We start from the raw sequence: 18,774 nt of genomic DNA on the forward strand, positions 1-18,774 counted from the left end.
TTGTGAGCCACCCCAAAGGCGTACTGACTATCCGTATAAATGTTAACTCTATGCCCTTGGGAGAGCTCACAAGCGCGGGTCAACGCTATAATCTCTGCGGCCTGCGCGGAGTTATGCGGAATCCTTTTAGTTTCTACGATCTTGTTCAAGGTAGTAACTGCATAAGCAGCTGTAGACGTGCCATTCGGAAGTTTAAAACAGTAGCCATCACAAAACAGCTCCCCTTCCGCATTCTCCAAAGGAGTATCTGAGAGGTCTATTCTGCCCTTTGTTTCTTGTTCGGTGGCATACAGGCAGTCATGTGATCCGTCATCGCCGCAAGCAGTAGTTTGCGGGAGAGGCAAAAGTTCAGCCGGATTGAGAACACAACACCTTTTAATTTGGATATGAAGAGCAAATAGAATTAATTCGTACCTGGTCAACCGGGCAGAAGTAAGGTGTTGTGTTTGAGTTTTATTCAATAGAATATCGACAGAGTGAGGTATCATCAAAATTAAATCGTGGCCTAGGACCATCCCCTCACTCTGTTTTACAGATGCAGCGGCAGCAGCAACAGCGCGCAGACATCGCGGCAAAGCGCATGCAACAGGATCGAGGGCGGAGGAATAATAGCCGCACGGCCTATTCTTCCCTCCATGTTCCTGTGTTAACACAGACAAAGCACATCCATTACATTCATGCACAAACAACACAAAGGCCTTATCGTAATTTGGTGTACCCAGAACCGGTGCTGAACACAGCGCGGCTTTGAGAAGCTCAAATGATCGTTGATGTTCCGATTCCCATGGCAATGGCAGAGAAATGCCCTTCTTCGTCAAAGCCAACATCGGTTTTACCACTAGGGCAAAGTTCGGGATCCACAGTCTACAGTAGGACGCCATCCCTATCAGGGCTCTGACTTCCTTCTGTGTTTTTGGGACAGACATGCCAGAAATGTGTTTTATTCGTTCAGGTGTCAATCTTCTCCCCTCCTTTGACAGGAGGTAGCCTAGATAGGCAACCTCCTGACAACAATATTGAAATTTCTTAAGTGAAGCTTTGTGACCATTTTCAGCTAAATGAACAAGCAACAATATAGTGCCTTCTTTACAAGCTTTCTCAGAGTCTGCAGCCAGGAGCAAATCGTCTACATATTGAAGCAGCGTGCAAGTAGATGGTAATTCAAGGGTGTCGAGCTGCTCTTTTAAGGCTCTACTATAGATACTAGGACTTTCAGTATACCCTTGAGGTGCCCTTGTGAATGTAAACGAGCGTCCCCCCAAGGTGAACGCAAACAAATACCTGCTCTCCTCATGTATCGGAATACTAAAGAAGGCGTTTTTTAAATCTACAACACTAAAGTGTGTAGCCGTAGCAGGGATCATTGTTAACATTGTTGTTACATCAGGCACGATTGGAAATTGTGGGGCTACCACCCGGTTAATAGCACGAAGATCTATTATAAACCGGTACGGAATTGCATTGTCGCCTTTCTTATATACTGGCAAGATCGGGCTATTACATAGGCTACCTGTAATCTCTTCGATCACTCCACGATGTACAAAATCGGAGACAATGCATTTCAGAGCGCGCTCTCCTTCAATTGAAATTTTATATTGCAGAATGCGCGGTAGCTTAACCCCATGTTTCAATATTATCTTAACAGGATCGATGTGCAATATCCCGACATCATTATCGTCTATTGCCCACAAACATTCTGGGACAATGTCAAATTCGAGAGGTAGAGGTCGGGTCAAGTATTGGGAGTAAAAGGGTTGCTGTGGTGAAACTGTTAATCTTATTCCGTCAGGGGAACAATGAATCACTGCATTCAGTTTCTTCAACAAATTCAACCCCAGCAAATTTTCTCCACAGTTTGAAGTAAGAAGAAAAGGGCACTGGTCTGTAAAAGGACCCAAAGAAACGGATACCGGCGCAGAAACCGGACAAACAGTTGGTATGCCAGAGAACCCTATAGAGACGTTTGTTTGCCCTGACAGTGGGATGTTTGGAACCCTCGAATGGTCGATGGAGCACTTTTGTGCTCCAGTGTCGATCAAGAACTGATGTTTCCTATTCCCCACCAATAATTCAACATAGGGGCCCTTCTGTATAACGGGAATAGGTAAAGGTTCCAAACGCTGCTTCGGGCAATCCTAGTAAGGCAGAACTTCATCAAAGGGAAGTTCCTCAGAAAGATAGGCGGCGGAAGGGTGATCAAATATATTTCTCGAGTCCATACTCGGAGTCTGATTTTCCCGTGAAAAAGGTTGCTGGGGATCTTGTAGAAGCTGACCCCTATCAGGGCCCCCTGCTCCGGGGCGGCCCCTTGGTCGCCTACCCATACCTCCAAATGTGCCTCCTGACCTCTGACGAAGGGCAGGGCACTGTGCTCGCCAGTGACCTTCCTGGCGGCAATAAGCACACTGATTAATATTTATAGAATTTGGAGGAGTGTTTCCTCTTGGAATATACTGACCTCTAGTCTGCGTCATACCTCTTCTGGGGTTTCTGACAATTTGCTGCAACAATACCTTAGTCTTTAGGTCACCCCTTCTTTTTTCGATTTTCTCTTTTTCATTATTAACCCGATTCTCATAATACTGAGCCATATGCAAAACCTCTGACTGAGATTTTGCCTGCCAAGCGCTCTCTGAGGACATAATTTGTGACTGGATGTATTTGTGACTGGATGTCGGGCAACAATCCACGCACAAATTTGTCCACAAACAACCTCTTCCCCGACTCTGTACCTAAATCCTGTCCACTGAAGTCGGAGAACACCTGTTCGAATCTATTAAAGAATTCAGTAGTACCTTCAGTTTTCCCTTGGACGCAGGCCGTAAGCTTGTCCCAAATAATCCTTTTTTCTGGGATTATAGTTTTTAATTTGGCAACTATTCTATCAGGTAAAGTGAGTATTACCTGGGGTGGTTTCTCACCAGCTGGTCGTTCCCCATCTATTCTAGTTAAGTTTACCCATGTATCCCCTAACCCCGGCACATCATCTATTGTTCGTACCTGTTTCCATACATCAACAGGTAAAAGCACTGGAAACAATAAATCCATGTCACTTAAGGTGAACACAGAAGACTGCAAAACGGATTCTATTTCTTTGTAAAACCCTGTCGGGTTCTTCCTGATATCAGGGACTGATTGTCTAATCGTGTTCACTTCCTGTCGAGAGAACGGGACGTGAACAAACTGTGATACGTAATGTGCAGGGATATCCACCGCGGCAGCACCAGTCGCCGCGTTGGCGGGGATTTCTAATTTTGGGACAAGGGTCGGAGGGACCTCTCTCATAGGCAACTGAGATATAGGGACCTCCGACCGCTTACTGAGCAATAAGGCCAAATCGAGCGCTAAAGCAGCTGTAGAAGTGTCGGGCGAAAAAGCTCTTTTACAAATACCCAATAACTCTATGGGGCAACCAACCTTCTTCCTTATACATTCCTCCTGTAAGTGCTGTACCATCACTTGGATTACCTTCCTTTGCATCTCTACCGTGTATTGACTATATGTGTCATACACCTCATCTGGCGGTATCGATGAATCCGAGATCCATCGAATCGCGTCTTTGGTACAAATTCGTACTTCCTCAGGTGCTGAACTTCGGCACGAAAGGAACCGTTTCTGTGCATACATCCTGTCGTCCTCATCATCCTCGTTTTGTAACCTTTCAAAATCCCTCCTAAACTCAAACAATCTGTCAACATGTCCATATACTTTCTGCTCTGTATCCCTCGAAAGTGCCAAGGCATTCAGATCTCTCACCCCTTGTGGGAGATCCGAAGTCTGCAATCTACCCCACATTACACCTAAATGAATCCCCAGTCCTTCAATAAAAACGTTTTTCTCGGGAAAATCGTGCAAATTAGATAATGTTGAAAGTACATCAGTTTGATCACCTTTTTCCATGCAATGTTTAGCCCAAGCAAATAGTTCCTGTTTCCTGCCCGCAGGAACAGTACTACGAGTCACAATTTTCGACCCTGCACCGGGATCTGATTTAGTGAACACGGGACTCCCCAGAATCGGAGGTGTAGGTGAACCTAACAAGGGTGCAGGGGAAAGAGGTAATGTAATAGACGAAATAGACAGAGGAGCGACAACCAAAGAACTAGGGGCAGTAGGCTGCGCAGGAGGAGTAGGAATAACGATAGGAGCAATAGCAGGAACGGGCAAGGTGCCCACAACGGGAGCATACGGAGGTGGCGCTGAAGAATCAGGCCTCCGTTCGTTTAATATTTTCTCAATAAACTCCTTGGAAACATGGAAATCTTTAGAGGGGTAAATTTTCTGGACCCCGAGCGAGAAAGCTCTATCCATCTTCTGAGTTTCATCTAATCGTTTTTCCTTGTCATACAACAATGCCTTTTCGGCATTCGTTTTATGACGTCGTGCATATTTATCCCTACTTTTAAGCTGCTGTAATGCTTCCTTTTTCCAATTTTGTAACACATCAAAGGCTGCTGGCCTAGCCTTCTTTTTAAGCAAGATCGACTCTAAGTATTCAATACGGGGGATCTCAAAGCTACCATTGATTGGTCACTGAAATTCGGAGGCATTTCTGGTCTGTCTGTGCCAAATGTCATTAAATACAATACTACCAATGCCATACTTACAGTACATAGTACACGCCGGCGACCCCTCCTGTGGTGCCGGACGGCTAAATTCCAAAGATTGTCGATCGCTGCGGAACAGAACCCTAAAGCAGCTAGACAATTTCCCAGGCATTTCTCAAAAAATTGGTGTTACCTGGTCCAATAATTGTGTCTGCAGATACAATACGCCAAATTCAAATTGTCAGGGTTAAATTAAGAGCCGGGTCACGACTGCACCTGACCAAACCTAAGGAGGACCGTACGGTTTACAAAGGACTTCAACTAACAAATTTTACCTGCGTTCGGTGGTTTCGGCAAATCTGCCCGCCTCGGAATTGGACCCTCGTCAAGATGCCGTGTCAGACCGCACGACTATCGCCCAAGGATCGGATCGTGCAGCGCTGCCGAGGTATCGCGTCTCGATCGGTCGGGCCCGCAGAATCACACCGTCCGATCCCGATTCGATAGTCTGCGTCAACCTTCAATGATCCGGCATCAATCTTGAGGGTCCCTATTCGGGCGCCAACTGTGGAAACATAGAAATTGACATGAGGCCGGGAAGCCCAAAAGGAAACACACCAACACAGGTTACAAAGGACATACAAAGCGCTTTATTTCAAAGTTACAAAGTTACCAAAGTCAATTGACATGCGAATAGCTATTCGGCTCTCTGACTAACACACGAACCTTCAACGTTAGGTTCGCACTGAAAGTGGGAGAGACCGACCATCGGGATGCTTGGGTTTTTATACATTTAGTACTGCATTGGCCAGCCCTCTTACAAGTTAACCATTTCTGGAACCATGGCTAGGGTTCGTAGCCAGGTCGAACACACAATTTCCATACATTAGATCAGTTCCGCTGATACGGTTACATATTTACACATAGGTTAAACAGAGGACAGGGTCTTAGTTCATGACCCTAACAAGTAGCCTACAGACATATTATTCATTCACGTGTGCGGAGGTCACCATGGCCGAAGTCTTACTCGAAATGTCATTCGGCCTCCATTTTGTGATTCAGGGTGACTTCCACTCTGCAAGAGTACCTAAAATGGCGGCTAGATTCAAGATGGCGGCTTACACGATACATTAAGGTCAAGACCTTGCCGCGGAACCTATGTACATAGTATCCTTTAGACAGCTTGGCGTAGGCCAACATACATTTAAACGATGCGATTGGGGTCATAATATTATATCGATTTCCACACCATTGGCAGGAGAACTAAAACACTGAACTAGTAGACCCCCAAAACATCATCAGTCTTCCCGAGAGTAGGGTCTGTGGCAGATGACCTGAAAGAAAGCCGAGAAACAACCACCTACCCCTCTGAGACTCTTGGTGGGGAAAGACATCGTCCATGAGGAGACGAGACTAGTTGTGCATACATTTTGATTTAGAACCCTGGTAACACCTTTAACTTTGGACTTTTGTTACTACAGGTTTTGAGTCTTTGCGATGAAGTCTTTACTGAGGGCTCTTTGGTGTAAGAAGGGGCGTCCATATTCCTTTATATTCCATTGTTCGGCAGCGCCTTTGAATTCTACCCTCACTTAGATGCACAGACTTGCGACTGCAATCCAATACTTTACTCTGGACCACGCTTTTTATGATGATATCCTTAGTGGCACTTTTGGTAAACATCCCAACGCTTTGTTTTGTAAAGCAATGTATAATAAACCCATAGAATATATCCTTTTGTGATGAGGGGGCTTGTCCATGGCATCCTCACCACAGGACCCACTCCTCACAGCTGTGAAACCCTAGCAGTGAAGCTGTGAAGCAGATTGCAGAAGTTTTAAGTGGATTGCCGGAGAATATGACAACCTTGAGTGTGGAAGTCGTGCACACAATCTCAGCCACGGTCCCATAGATCTGGTAGTGTGTCAGCCCAACCTGAAGTGAGTTCCCTGCACCTCCTGGGTGGGAAAAGACCATCTCCATGTAGGATTCCTGCTTCACACCTGAAAAGTCCCCCTTAGATTGGACAGGGTCTTTCTGTTAAGTCTTCTCATTCACACATCTTTCACAAACTCTTCTGCAGTACTGAACTGACCAACAGTGTTTTCAAACTCAGTCCTTAACCATCTGTTGATCACTGATGCAATTATATCACCTCAGACACCTGATCTTTTCATCACAATGCAGAGAAGTGGTGCAACATACCTGCCCTCAATTATGGAGACTGGCAGTTTGGTATATGGGAGCCTAATGTTTTTGTGTGCAGTCACCAGAAAATTATGCGGGTAGCCAGAAAACCCTCCAGTAGGTTTCAATGCAGAAGTGCGCTTTTTTGTTTTTGCTTTTTTGGTTATTGGATAACAGGTTTAACTGAAGTGACAATTGAATCACTTGCTTTAAACTTCTTCTCGCATGTAGGTACTGCAATTCTAGTATAATCTTGCAGCTCCTACTTCGTCTCCATTAGGGTACACGAGCATTGGACTTAGCCCCAATCTGTGAAGTTGAAGCCTTTTCAGAGATCCATAGACAGCAGAGGACATCCCTCCAAATACTGGTGCCATTTATTTTAAGATGCCTGAGTTTGGAGCAATGCTTATTTTGGTTGTTCACACAGCTCTGCTCTTCAGAGCAGATAGGCTACCAGTTACCTGCATGAAACAACAATTATTTTGCCATCTGACATGCTCGTTGGTATTTTAAGAAATGGCATGTAGTCTTAAGATTGTCTTCATAGACTAACCCATCTGTGTCTGCGCCTCTGTGTAAGGCATGACTGTATATACAGAGGTCCTATTCTGCAAAGGGGGACCTATTTAAATGCTAATCGCACCCTTCTCTTTTCTGTTCTCTAGCTCCAGAAGTTCTTGGTCCGGAGAAATACGACAAGTCTTGTGACATGTGGTCTCTAGGTGTAATAATGTACATCCTGTAAGTATCTTCTGGCATTAGATGGGGGCAGGTCTACACATCACATTGCACATAGGTAGATGGGCTTCAGAGGGATGTGTGTTCACTCACACTTCTAGGAGGGAGAAAAAGGCTGTTCCATCTCCACCCTTGAGACATCACCTAGAAAGAGTCTGTACCCTGCATCACCTCAGACTATTGGACGGTAACCATGCACCTCTCGTCCTGGGGAGGGGATGGTTCAACCGTTATTCCCTCACAGGGAAGGGGGGGAGTAACGGTACACCTTGGAGGGAGGGGGTAACGGTACACCTTGCATCATCTTGTAAAACATGGGAGATATGGCTTTAGTTTACACCCACCACCACAGATATATTTGGATGGGGGGATCTTTCCAGTACCTCAGTTGCCGAGGAGGGAGTGGCATGCTTGTCTAGAAGGGACAAAGGGCTTTATTGCCTGGAGTTGGTGCATTGCACTACAGGTGGAGGGTATGTTTTGTGACTTGGAAGTGGAAATGGAACATAGAGGTTTAGAAGTGGGATATGTGATGTGTGTTCTTTTTAAAGTTGCAGAAGGTGCAGAGCAAAGCCAAGTTCTTATTAGAGAGATATATATAAGAGTTAGGTCCTCTTTTTAAGTCCAGCGGTAGCCATGCCAGTAAAACCGTGTGCAACGGTGCAGGTGCTTCCGTGTAAGTCTGCGGGCAGGTACCATTCTACCATTCTATCTGCCAGGTCTGACCCGTGTAAGTCTGACCCTGGCGGGCGGGACGGCATCCGCCCGCAGACTCGTAATGTGCCAGTCCGGTAACTGTTGTTACCGGACCGGCACACTTATAATGAGGCCTTTAGTCTGTTCGAAAGAATTTGCTATGGACTCGTCTGAGGGGCTATTACCTCCTACCTCTTCTAAGCAGTTATGAGGGTCTTCATTACCTTGTGCTTTCTGAAGACGTTACGGGCTACTACCTCAGAGAGAATGGCACATGTGATTTCATGTGGGTTAGCAAAGACTATGGACCTCATTACGAGTGTTTTGGTAAGGGGTTAACGGCACAGGTAAGGATGCCGGTGCCGTTAACTCCTTATCGCCGCATTCTGAGGTCCCTTAGCGGGTCCCACTAAGGCCGGCTGGTTTTACCAGCCGCTCTTAGCGGAAGCCGCTAAGGGACCAGGGAGCTAATAACTGGCCCGTTATTAGCTCCTTCCCTTTTTCCATTGAGCCCTAAGGGGGCTCGAATGGGAATGGGGAATGGTTTTCTGAATGGGGAGGTACCGTGTCCTCCAAGGTTGGAATGACCCGGTAAGTTCCCATACCGAGAACCCAGACCCGGACACGAGTTTGGAGGCAGCCATGGCGCTAATAGCACCATGGCTGCCTCCAAACTCGTAATGAGGCCCTATATGCTTCATTTGATACCCAAGTTCAAACATATACAGGACAACTTACTGCCTCACTCTGACATGAATCTCAAAGTAGCTTTCAGGTGCCCTCAGAGCTTCCTGCATTTCCATTCATTGGGAAGCAGTACTTGATGGAGTTAGGCTGTTCCAGTTGGCAAAATATAGGCCACAATGGAAGTCTAGCAAGATTTTAGCACTGTATAAATGTCACAATTATGCAAGGCCCCTGGATCATGTATAGTAACTGTACGCATAGGGCCAGATGCATCCCGGTGCTACATGCAACTGTTAAGCGATATTAGAAATGTGTACAGACTACAGTGGATAACACAGGCCTGTTCTGTCCTCCCTGAAGAAAAAGCATCTATGGTTACTCGATAGGATCAAGCCTCCAGGCACCAGTAGAACAAGCTTGTTGTTAGCCGCATCTGTGCAACAACTTATCACACCATATCATGGACACGTGGTATATCCTAAATTGCAGATGGAGCTAAAAAGCAATCCAGATCCCCATGCACTCAGCACTGCAGTATATTTACCTCACCCAGAATATACCTCTATGTGGTTAAAGAGTAGAGATCGAGGAAAATTGAGAAAGGAGAAATCTTGTAATTTAAACTTTCATGGGTTTTAGATTATAATCCGATATTGCCAAAATGACTTGGAATAACATCTGCCCCAGATTTCAGCAGGAGACAAGGATACTTGGCTGGTGTCATGGAAGTGTGACTGAAGTGACACCAGGAATAGTATTAATCAGAAATTAGATGAACATTGGCACACATTCCCTGCACAGGAATGCCAAAAATACCAGAGGAACCGCCCAGCACTAGAACCAATGGAGCTCCCATGAATTCTGAGGTGAAGGAAAATGTGCTTCCTACCTCAGCCATGCCTAAATCCTGTATAGAGTCTGCAATATGGTGTCCGTGTTCTTATGGATTACCTGCATAGAAGTGGTTATTGTGTGTTGTGTGCTTTATTCTCATCCAGTGATTTGTGCATTTTTAATTGTTTAAACATGATTCCCTGATGGCAGCAGGATTTGTGAATGTGGGGTTTATGGCGGTTTAGTGAGTGTCGTTCTGTCTTTCTGTTCTGGGTTCCTTGCTTTGCTAGCCTTAGCATGGACACCACATTAAAGATCGGGTCAGTACTCGAAAGCCATTCATAATTGGTTTCCAGAGAAACAAGTATTGTGCATGTTGAGTATCAGGATGTGGGTGCAACAAAACTGACGCCCTCGCTCTTAGCTGCATGAAATAACATGCAAAATAACCAGAGTGCAGCAACCGGCAGACTGACAGCGGGTAAACCGTACAGCAGCCCACCAGTGTTCTGCCATGTGGATTGCTGAGCTGAAAAACTGCAGAACAGAGTGGATTGAAGACTAAATGGAACAGTGAAACATCAGTAACTAGTATGCTACATGGCTACAAGGTTAGGGTTCACTGCCCATTTGACTTTACCCATGGTGCTCTATTTATGGGCCCATCTTGTGCCGACTCATTGATCCCGGGGCTCGGCCTGGCAACAACCTCCTGCATGGTAGAAGCAAACCAGGATTTCAGGAATCTGCTGCATCCGCCAAGAGAGTGACCTAGGAGTGACCGTGCCAATAAACTGGGCACTAAAAGTGGGTCAGAGGGAACTGGTGAGACAGATGACTAATATATTAAGAAGGTAGATGCTTGAAAATCTAAAACGGATAAATGCTTGGGAAAATCTATCAGAACAACTGAAATAACCTAGGGGAATATAGTCATTCCATCGACAGCCAAAGCACCTAATGCCATACCATCTAAAAAAAAAAAGAAGCATCTAATGCATTTTTTCTTTTTTTTAATGGGGGGTGTCCCCTCCAACCCCCTTTTTTAAACTTTAAAACCTATTTTTATTAAACTAAAAACTTTACCATCTAAAAAAATGCATTAGATGCTTTTTTTTAGATGGTATGGCTGTCTGCTTTGGTTGTCGATGCAATGACCGGATACCATGGAAATAACACAGAAATTAAATCAAAGTGCAATGTGCTGACCTACATTGGGGGAGGGAATGAAAACAGTATGGAAATACTGCCAGTCCAATGCTTTGCATAATTATATGCACAGTGTGAATGTCTTTCAGTGATGGTAGACAGGATAAGGAGGTTTGATTTGCAGGATGGACAGTTCTTACGGAAAAGGATTGAATTTATTGTACCACCATAAACTGGTTTTATTTGCATTTCTCATGCCTGCCCCGGGGGTTGATGGCAGCGTTGTGTTCCTAGTAATTCTCTAGTTGGTAATACCCTATGAAGTTAGGGGAACGTAAGTGGGCATCACAAACTAGGTGTTTCAAAGACGCATTTCTAGCTCCTGCTCCACCATGCAGGTGACTTGCCACTGGGTGCTCCATAGGCAGCACCACAGCAGATCCTTAACCCGTTTCCCTTTGCGTCCTGCTTTTCCCAATTTGATTGAGTGCCTTAAAGCAAAAGAGCTCAGAAGAATGATGACCCCAGCGTGAGTGTCATTATAATAAGGCTTAGCCTTGAATGATTGCACTGAACCCACCACTTTCTCCCTTAGAAACAAGTTGACTGGCGGGCTCTGTTATGCTTATAATTTCCCTCGACTCTTCTCCCCCACATTTCCGTAGTGGTTTTGAGCAGGTCAAGTGAAAGGGGCTTCATTGGTATTCGTGCTTGGCATCTAGACTTTTATTTTGCAGATTATGAATCTCCTGGTGTGTTATCGGTAAGAAGTCTCAATGCCTACCCTCTATACATCCCTGGACCCTGTTCACACTTTCTGAATGTGGCAAGGAGAAGGAATCTTTTTTGGTCTATGTGGCAATTTCCACCCCGTTCACTGTAGCTGCAAAATAGAAGAAATATTTGTTCCCAATCATTACTCCCGGCATTTTGCCTCGGTGTTGCTCCAGCTCCAGAAGGGGACCCAACATTCCTCCCTCTGCCTCATCTGACTCTCCAGCTCAGGATCCCATGGCTAATCCCACTGTCAATTAAAAAGCTAGGAAGTACACTATGATCCTTTTATCATCACCAGTCACACCTCGGGATAATGTTTTTGCATGACCCCTTTCTCTCTTTCAGCCTCTGTGGTTTTCCTCCGTTCTACTCCAACACAGGCCAGCCTATCTCCCCTGGGATGAAGAAGAGAATCCGTATGGGCCAGTACGAGTTCCCGAACCCAGAGTGGTCTGAAGTGTCTGAAGAGGGTATGCATGTAATGGTAACAGTTCAATGTCGCCTATGATGCCCACTGATATCCCAGCATGCATGTAGATTAAAAAGATAGGGTTTTGGGGATGTGCATCGATATTTGTTGAATGTTTTGTTTTAGTAACTGAAGGTCTGTGTTCTGCATTTAGGCATTGTATGTTGACCTGCATGACAGTGGTGTTTTCAGTGCATTGTATCTAGATAAAGCTACACATTGCGTATTCTCTGGTTGGGATTCACAGATCATGGTTCACCCCTCCTAAATAATTTTTCCTACCCATTCATCTTTTTTTGAGTGACATTACGTTTCAGTGACGTCAAGTATCCACCAACAATCTGGAATGTGATTAGAGGCAGGGGCTAAATACAGGGCATTGTAGATTAGGATGGAGATCTGGGATGGATTATGCACTCATCATGCAAGTAAATCAGCACGAGAGGTAATTGAGTGGGGGTGGAAATCAGAGCAATAGTTTGGGCAGTGATGGCAGATAGCACAGACACACAGATTTATTTGGCTGAAAATACGAATCACAAATGGTGAATGGGAGAACAATGGAACTTGGAAAATCAGCAGGAGGAATAGGCACAGAAGGAAAAGAAGTGGGAGAAAGAAGTGGGAGATTTGTAGAAGCATGTTAGAAAGGAGAATGATTGTAGTGTAGCATTCTATGTGATGTGACATCTCATTGTAGTAGGTAGTGTTTTAGTAATGATACAGAATTGTAGACAGACATAGAGGGTTTGAGCCATCAGAGAAGCCGGTGGAGCGTAAAATGATTTTTTGAATAATGAAGCTTTATTGGTTTACCTGCATCCTCCATCATTTCACTGGCAACGAGTGGCAATGAGGTGACCCCACCGAGTAATCCTTGTTGCTCTGAGAGTGTTCCTTTCTGTTTCTGTGGTTGCTGTACAGTGTCCTGCTGCTCCATTCTCCGTCTGATGTATGCTCCCCGCAATTTCACTGGATTGATGTATGGTGTGCTGCTCCTGCTTCAGTCCCCGATCGCTGTGGACCATAACCTGTATCTGACCACTTAACCAAGGTCTCTGGGTTGCTTTGCTATCTGGCTAGCAAGTAAGGAGATTGGGGAAGGTGGGCGCGAGGAAGCGCAAGGCCAGAGAAAAAGGGGGCAGCGCTCGCAGTGCCATAGAAAAAGGCAGCAGCGCAGGGATGGTCTCATAATTTGAGATGGTGTTAGCTGCGGTGGGCCTGCGCAGCGGTACCCACTCATCCCATGCTGCAGACCGTGCTGGAGCCACTCAGCGAGGCTCGAGCTTAGACGGCCACCGTGGGGCAGAGTGCGCAGATGCCACGCAAAGCTGTTACTATAGGCGGCGTGAGTTAAAGCGCGTCACAAGTTGGTGGTTGCAGGACCACAAAGGAAAAGACCCTGTGACGTGCCATTGCGTGCAGTAATTTTGGGTTGTCCCAACAACCTGTAAACAGGAACAGGAACTGTAACCGGCCTCATTAATCTTCTCTTCTTCGTGGTGAATAGCCTCCTGTCATAAAATTCAGTATTAACAGTTTCAGTGCCACTCAGTCTGCAAAAGAGTAAAGTAAAAAAGAAAAGCACAGTGCAAAAGATACATTTACACAAAAGCAAGCAGATTTCTTTGCCACATAGCACAAGGATTTGTGCAGAAAGCAAGACTACGCATATGTTATTCAAAGTATACCGCCTCCCAATCATTTTTTAGACACTCAAGGGGAGCCTACTATTCCCTGGACGTGTTGAAAAAAGCGTTTTGATCATTGTGTGCTGGGAGTGGGGCAACATCAAGAAATTTCAAGGTTTGAATTTACAGGTGTATTTATATCAAAGACAAAGGAGGAATGTTCAAAATTCTCTATAAACAAGTTTAAACTTGACCATTTTGCAAAGAGGCTATACAGTCACAGTACTAAAGCGACATGGCTATGCAAGGTGTGCCTCCTCCAAATTACTCAGAATACCCTAGAAAAGATGGTCTGAGCTTTGCTAGTGAAAGAAAGAAGTGCATTTTGATGCTTTGTCGGGGTAACTGTGGGCAAGAGCAATTTGAGAATCTACCACAGTTGTCGGATGAGGAATCTGTAAATCTTTGAGAGGTGCATAACAATGCTTGATAAACATTATGATACATTTGTGAGCATGATATTACAAAGTTATCCTTTTGGCAAAAGGGAACAGTGCAGTGGAGAATCTGTGGAACAATATATCACAGCTCTTAGGGGTTTTGCAGCATCTTGTGAATTTGGGAGCACTTTGAATGAGAGACTGCACGGCCAATTCATGCTCGAGTGCATTGATGGAAAAGTGAGGGAAGCCTTGTGGTCTAAAAGTAACCCTTCCCTTTGAGTTCATTAGAGTAGCAAATAAAATAGAACATGCACACAAATGTGTGCAGGAGTTAGAAAAGTGAACGGAGTATGACATGAAGAAAACAGACGATGTGCAAGTTACAGATGTTTCAGCAGTACACGGAACGAAATTGGACAAAAAGAAAGCAGGCATGAAGAAAGCAGTAAAAAAGAGATTTGTGAAGTTCAAAGAGAAGAGAGCGGAAGAAGAAAGAAAAAAGATATTTTCTCAGTGACGGCTTGTTTCATTTTTCCAGTAGCGATAAGTGCCCAGGCACCAAGGACTCATGCAACAAATGCAACAAACGAAGACATTTCATGTTGTCGTACCAAAATTTGAATGTGTAAAATGTGTGGGTGAGTTGTGTGAGTATATGGAAGAGTGTGCATTTCTCATTGATGGTATGGCTGATGAAATTGCTATAATTCAAGATGATGTTGCTGATAATGAAAAGCCTGTGTCTACCATTCAAATTGAAGGGGTGAATATAGGAATGGTGATTTACTCTAGGGCTAAGTATACTTTACTGCCCAAGTCTATTTTGAAGGCAAATATGAAAAAAGCTGTTACTTTTAATGAGGTGGATATTGAACCTGTGACATATGGAGGTAAACAAATTGATCTAGAGGGATCGTTCTGGGCAGTTTTGCAATTTAAGATCCGCTAAAGGAAAAGTGTATGTGTATAAAAGAGGAAGCTATCTACTTTTAAGTTGGCCGCACCAGAAAAGGCTAAATATAAAGCGTGATCCTAATGCTGAAGAGACAGTATATACGGTGAAGGGTATGAATAAGTTGCCTGAGAAATGTATACAACATGAGGTTTTCTCGAGATGAGCTGGGCAATTTCAAGCGATTTATGCACACGATTAGAATTCATTCCATGTTGCAGTGGTACAAAAACTAAGAGCAGTACCATTGGCTATCAGGTCTGCTGTGAAGGAAGAGTTGGAAATGAACGAAAGGCAAAGAGTGATAGAGAGTTGAATCCTCTGAATGGGTTTCTCCTTTAGTAGTTGTGCATAAACTCAAAATAAGAGACTGCATTGAACTAAGGTCTGTGAATCGCTGTGTAATACCAGATAGACATCCTTCACCCAGTATAACAGTGATGCTGGACACCATTAAGGATGCAAAGGTTATGAGTACTGTGAATTTGAAGTCGCTTATCAGATTGTGTTACATCCAACTTCCAATGCAAGCTCATGCCCTTTGGGTTGGTGTCTGCTGCGGCTGTATTTCAACGCGTCATGTATCAACTACTTCATAATATAAAAGGGGTCTTGTGCTTTCAGGATGATGTGCTGTGGAAGAAGTGTTGAAGAACATGATGCAATATTAAAAAAGGTTGTTAGATATATTCAAGGATGCAGGTCTGACTCTGAGTAAGAAGAAATGCATATTTCATAAAACTGTCATTCAATATCTGCGACATGAAATTTTGGAACAAGGTATTCGACCAAAACTTAATTAAAAGCGAACAATATTCTTGGTTTTTCCAGCCTTACTGATAAACGAAAAAATTGTGTTGTTTCTTGGTATGGCTGAATATTATTCAAAATGTATTTCAGATCTAGCAAGCAAATCCATTTATATTAGAAATCTGGTAAAAAAAAAGGGAAGGGAAGTGGAGTTTCAGTGGAGTGAACAAGAATTTCAAGGAATCAAATCAGCTTTGAGTAAAGCTCCTATTATAAGCAACTTTGATCAGAGCAAGAAGAATGTATTGATGACAGACGCCAGTAATCATGGGTTAGGTGCGGTTCTTGCTCAGAAAAGTGAGGGAGGAGAATGTACTGTCGAGTTTGCATCGAGGGTATTGAAGGACGCAGAAAATAATTACTCCACAATTGAAAAGGAATTTTTAGCAATAAAATTAGCAATTGATACATTTTGCCCTTCACTTTGGGTTGTGAAGTTTACCGTACGATCAGACCATAAACATATCATGCAAATTCTGACCATGAAAGGGTTAGATAAGGTATCTTCTAGGAATCGCAAATGGGTTGCAAGTATGCAGGATTATAATTGGGAAGTAAAATATCTAACGGGTGTAAAAAAAAAATTTAAAAAACAAAGCTGCGGATTGTTTCTCCAGGTTGATAAATGTGGTTGAGGATGAAGAGCAGGATGATGATAAAGAAGATCAAGCTCTAACTGTTACTCAAGACGTAGTGTCGGAGAGAGAATGGCAAGAAGCAATGTTAGCTGTGGAGTCAAAGGTAGTGAGAACAGAAAACAAATCATTCCTGATGGTGTGAGATATGTCTTTGATGAACTCCTCTCTAAAGATGGTATGATGTTGATGGGGAGATATTGTTTCCCTGTTTTGGAGTATGAGGACATTTTTTGCAAATGGCACATGAAAGGTCATTAAGGCATGACTAAAACAAAGCAGTTGATAAGGCAAGAGTACTGGTTGGCCGATATGGATTAGAACGTTGAAAGACTCAGAGATTGTGCAGTGTGTGAGGACACTGCTAAGGGCTATGTTGCAAGAGTGAAACCTATGACTGTTGTCTGTTCCATCTGTGCCTTGGGAATGAGTAGGTCTGGATATTGTATAACCCGTAAGGGCTCAAGGAACACTAAAGTATTGCATTGTATTGGTGGATATGTTATCACACTGTGATATTTTATCTCTTGGGTGCAGAATGTTTGAACCAAGGATATTATTACATTTTTGGATGACATTTTTAGAAGGGTTGATTTCCTTCTACCATTGTAACATACAATGGTGTTCAAATTGTTTCTGAGGAAATGGAGACATTTTTTAAGGTAAATGGCATAGAATACAAAACTAGTTCTGTATATGATCGAGCGGCCAGTGGTATGGTTGAAAAATGTAATAGGGTCATTAAGAACAGCATTAGGCCGGCAGTCAGAGGGAACATGAAAATCTGTAATAAGATTTGCTTTGATGTTCGAAAAGCCATGAAGAAAATCAAAATTAAAGAAGGTGACTGGGTGCTGTAGAACCAAAGTTGAGAATGTTAATTGCGTTGATGAGATATATGAAGATTTGGATGCATGTACATGTGCGTTCGATAGCAAGAGGGATGAGGTAGGTATTATTGAGGATGAAGATGCTGATATTGAGAAACCTATGTCCATTATAAAGATTGAAGGAATGAATATTGAAACAGTAATAGATTCTGGAGCTGGACATTGTTAACCAAGATTATTTTTTAGAGTAAAATGCGAGGAAATATTACTTTGAATAAAGTAGACATTAGGCCATTAGCATATGGAGGAAAGCTAATTGTATTAGAGGGATGAATCCGGACTGTCTTGCAATTTAAAGAGAGATCAGCTAAAGGCAACGTGTATGTCTCCAGCAAGGGGAGTCACCCACTTTTGAGCTGGTCACATCGGAAAAGGTTAAATATCAGACTTGATCTAAATGCCGAAGAAACAATCTGTGCGGTGGAAAATATGAGTGATAAATTGGATTCTTCTGAATGGATTTCTCCATTGGTAGTTGTTCGTAAACCAATGAATGAGACTATATATTGACTATATATTGACTTGAGGTCGTGAATAGTTAATAATACTAGACAGACAATGTTTTCAAGATTATGTATTGGTGTATTGAAAGTCTGTTGAGGAGCATCATGTACGACATAAAAGGGTGTTGGATGCATTCAAAGATGCTAGTCTGACACTTAGAATAAATGCAAAATCCACAAATCTGTTATACAATATCTAGGACATAATATTTCAGAAGAAGGTGTAAGGCCGAAAATAAATTTGGTGAATAGTATTTTAGGGATTCCCATTCTTGTTGATAAAGATAAAATCATATAATTTCTTCAAATGGCTGAATTGTATTCCAAATCCATCCCTGATATGGCAGGAACGTCTGTTAATATGAGGAAGCTTGTGAAGAAAGGAGTGAGGTTCCAATGGAATGCTGAGTGTGAACAAGAATTTCAAGGGAACAAATTAGCTTTGAGCAAAGCTCCCACTCTAAGCAACTTTGAGCCGTGCAGGAAGAGTGTGTTGACAACAGATGCCATCAATCATGGTTTAGGTGCAGTTCTTTCCCAGAAAGTTGTGGGCAAGGCTTACACCATTGTGTTTGCGTCCAGGGTGTTGAAGGAGGCTGAAAGAAATTACTCCACGATTGAAAGGGAGTTATTGGCGATCAAATGGGCCATTGAAACATTTCAACCTTTTTTATGGGTTGTGAAGTTCATTGTTAGATCTGATCACAAACCTTTGAAGGAAATATTAACCACAAAAGTTATCTTCGCGAATCTGCAAATGGGTTGCGAGTTTCCAGGACTATAATTGGGAAGTAGAATATGTACCAGGAGTTGAGAACAAAGC

The 18,774-nt window shown here is 43.5% G+C and overlaps 1 protein-coding gene across 5 annotated transcripts in view; it reads left to right on the forward strand.

Annotated features, from left to right (window-relative positions):
• The window catches only part of MAPKAPK3 (MAPK activated protein kinase 3), a 514,657-nt gene that overhangs the window by 437,325 nt on the left and 58,558 nt on the right, over window positions 1–18,774 (forward strand). For all 5 annotated transcript variants that reach the window (XM_069644064.1, XM_069644065.1, XM_069644066.1 and 2 more), the window contains 2 exons: window positions 7,403–7,478; window positions 11,964–12,088. In XM_069644064.1, the coding sequence (XP_069500165.1) occupies window positions 7,403–7,478; window positions 11,964–12,088 (201 nt within the window). The remainder of the gene's footprint in view (window positions 1–7,402; window positions 7,479–11,963; window positions 12,089–18,774) is intronic.

Source organism: Ambystoma mexicanum, chromosome 2p (genome assembly GCF_040938575.1).
Source record: "Ambystoma mexicanum isolate Mex_15411 chromosome 2p, UKY_AmexF1_1, whole genome shotgun sequence".
Classification (NCBI taxonomy): domain Eukaryota; kingdom Metazoa; phylum Chordata; class Amphibia; order Caudata; family Ambystomatidae; genus Ambystoma; species Ambystoma mexicanum.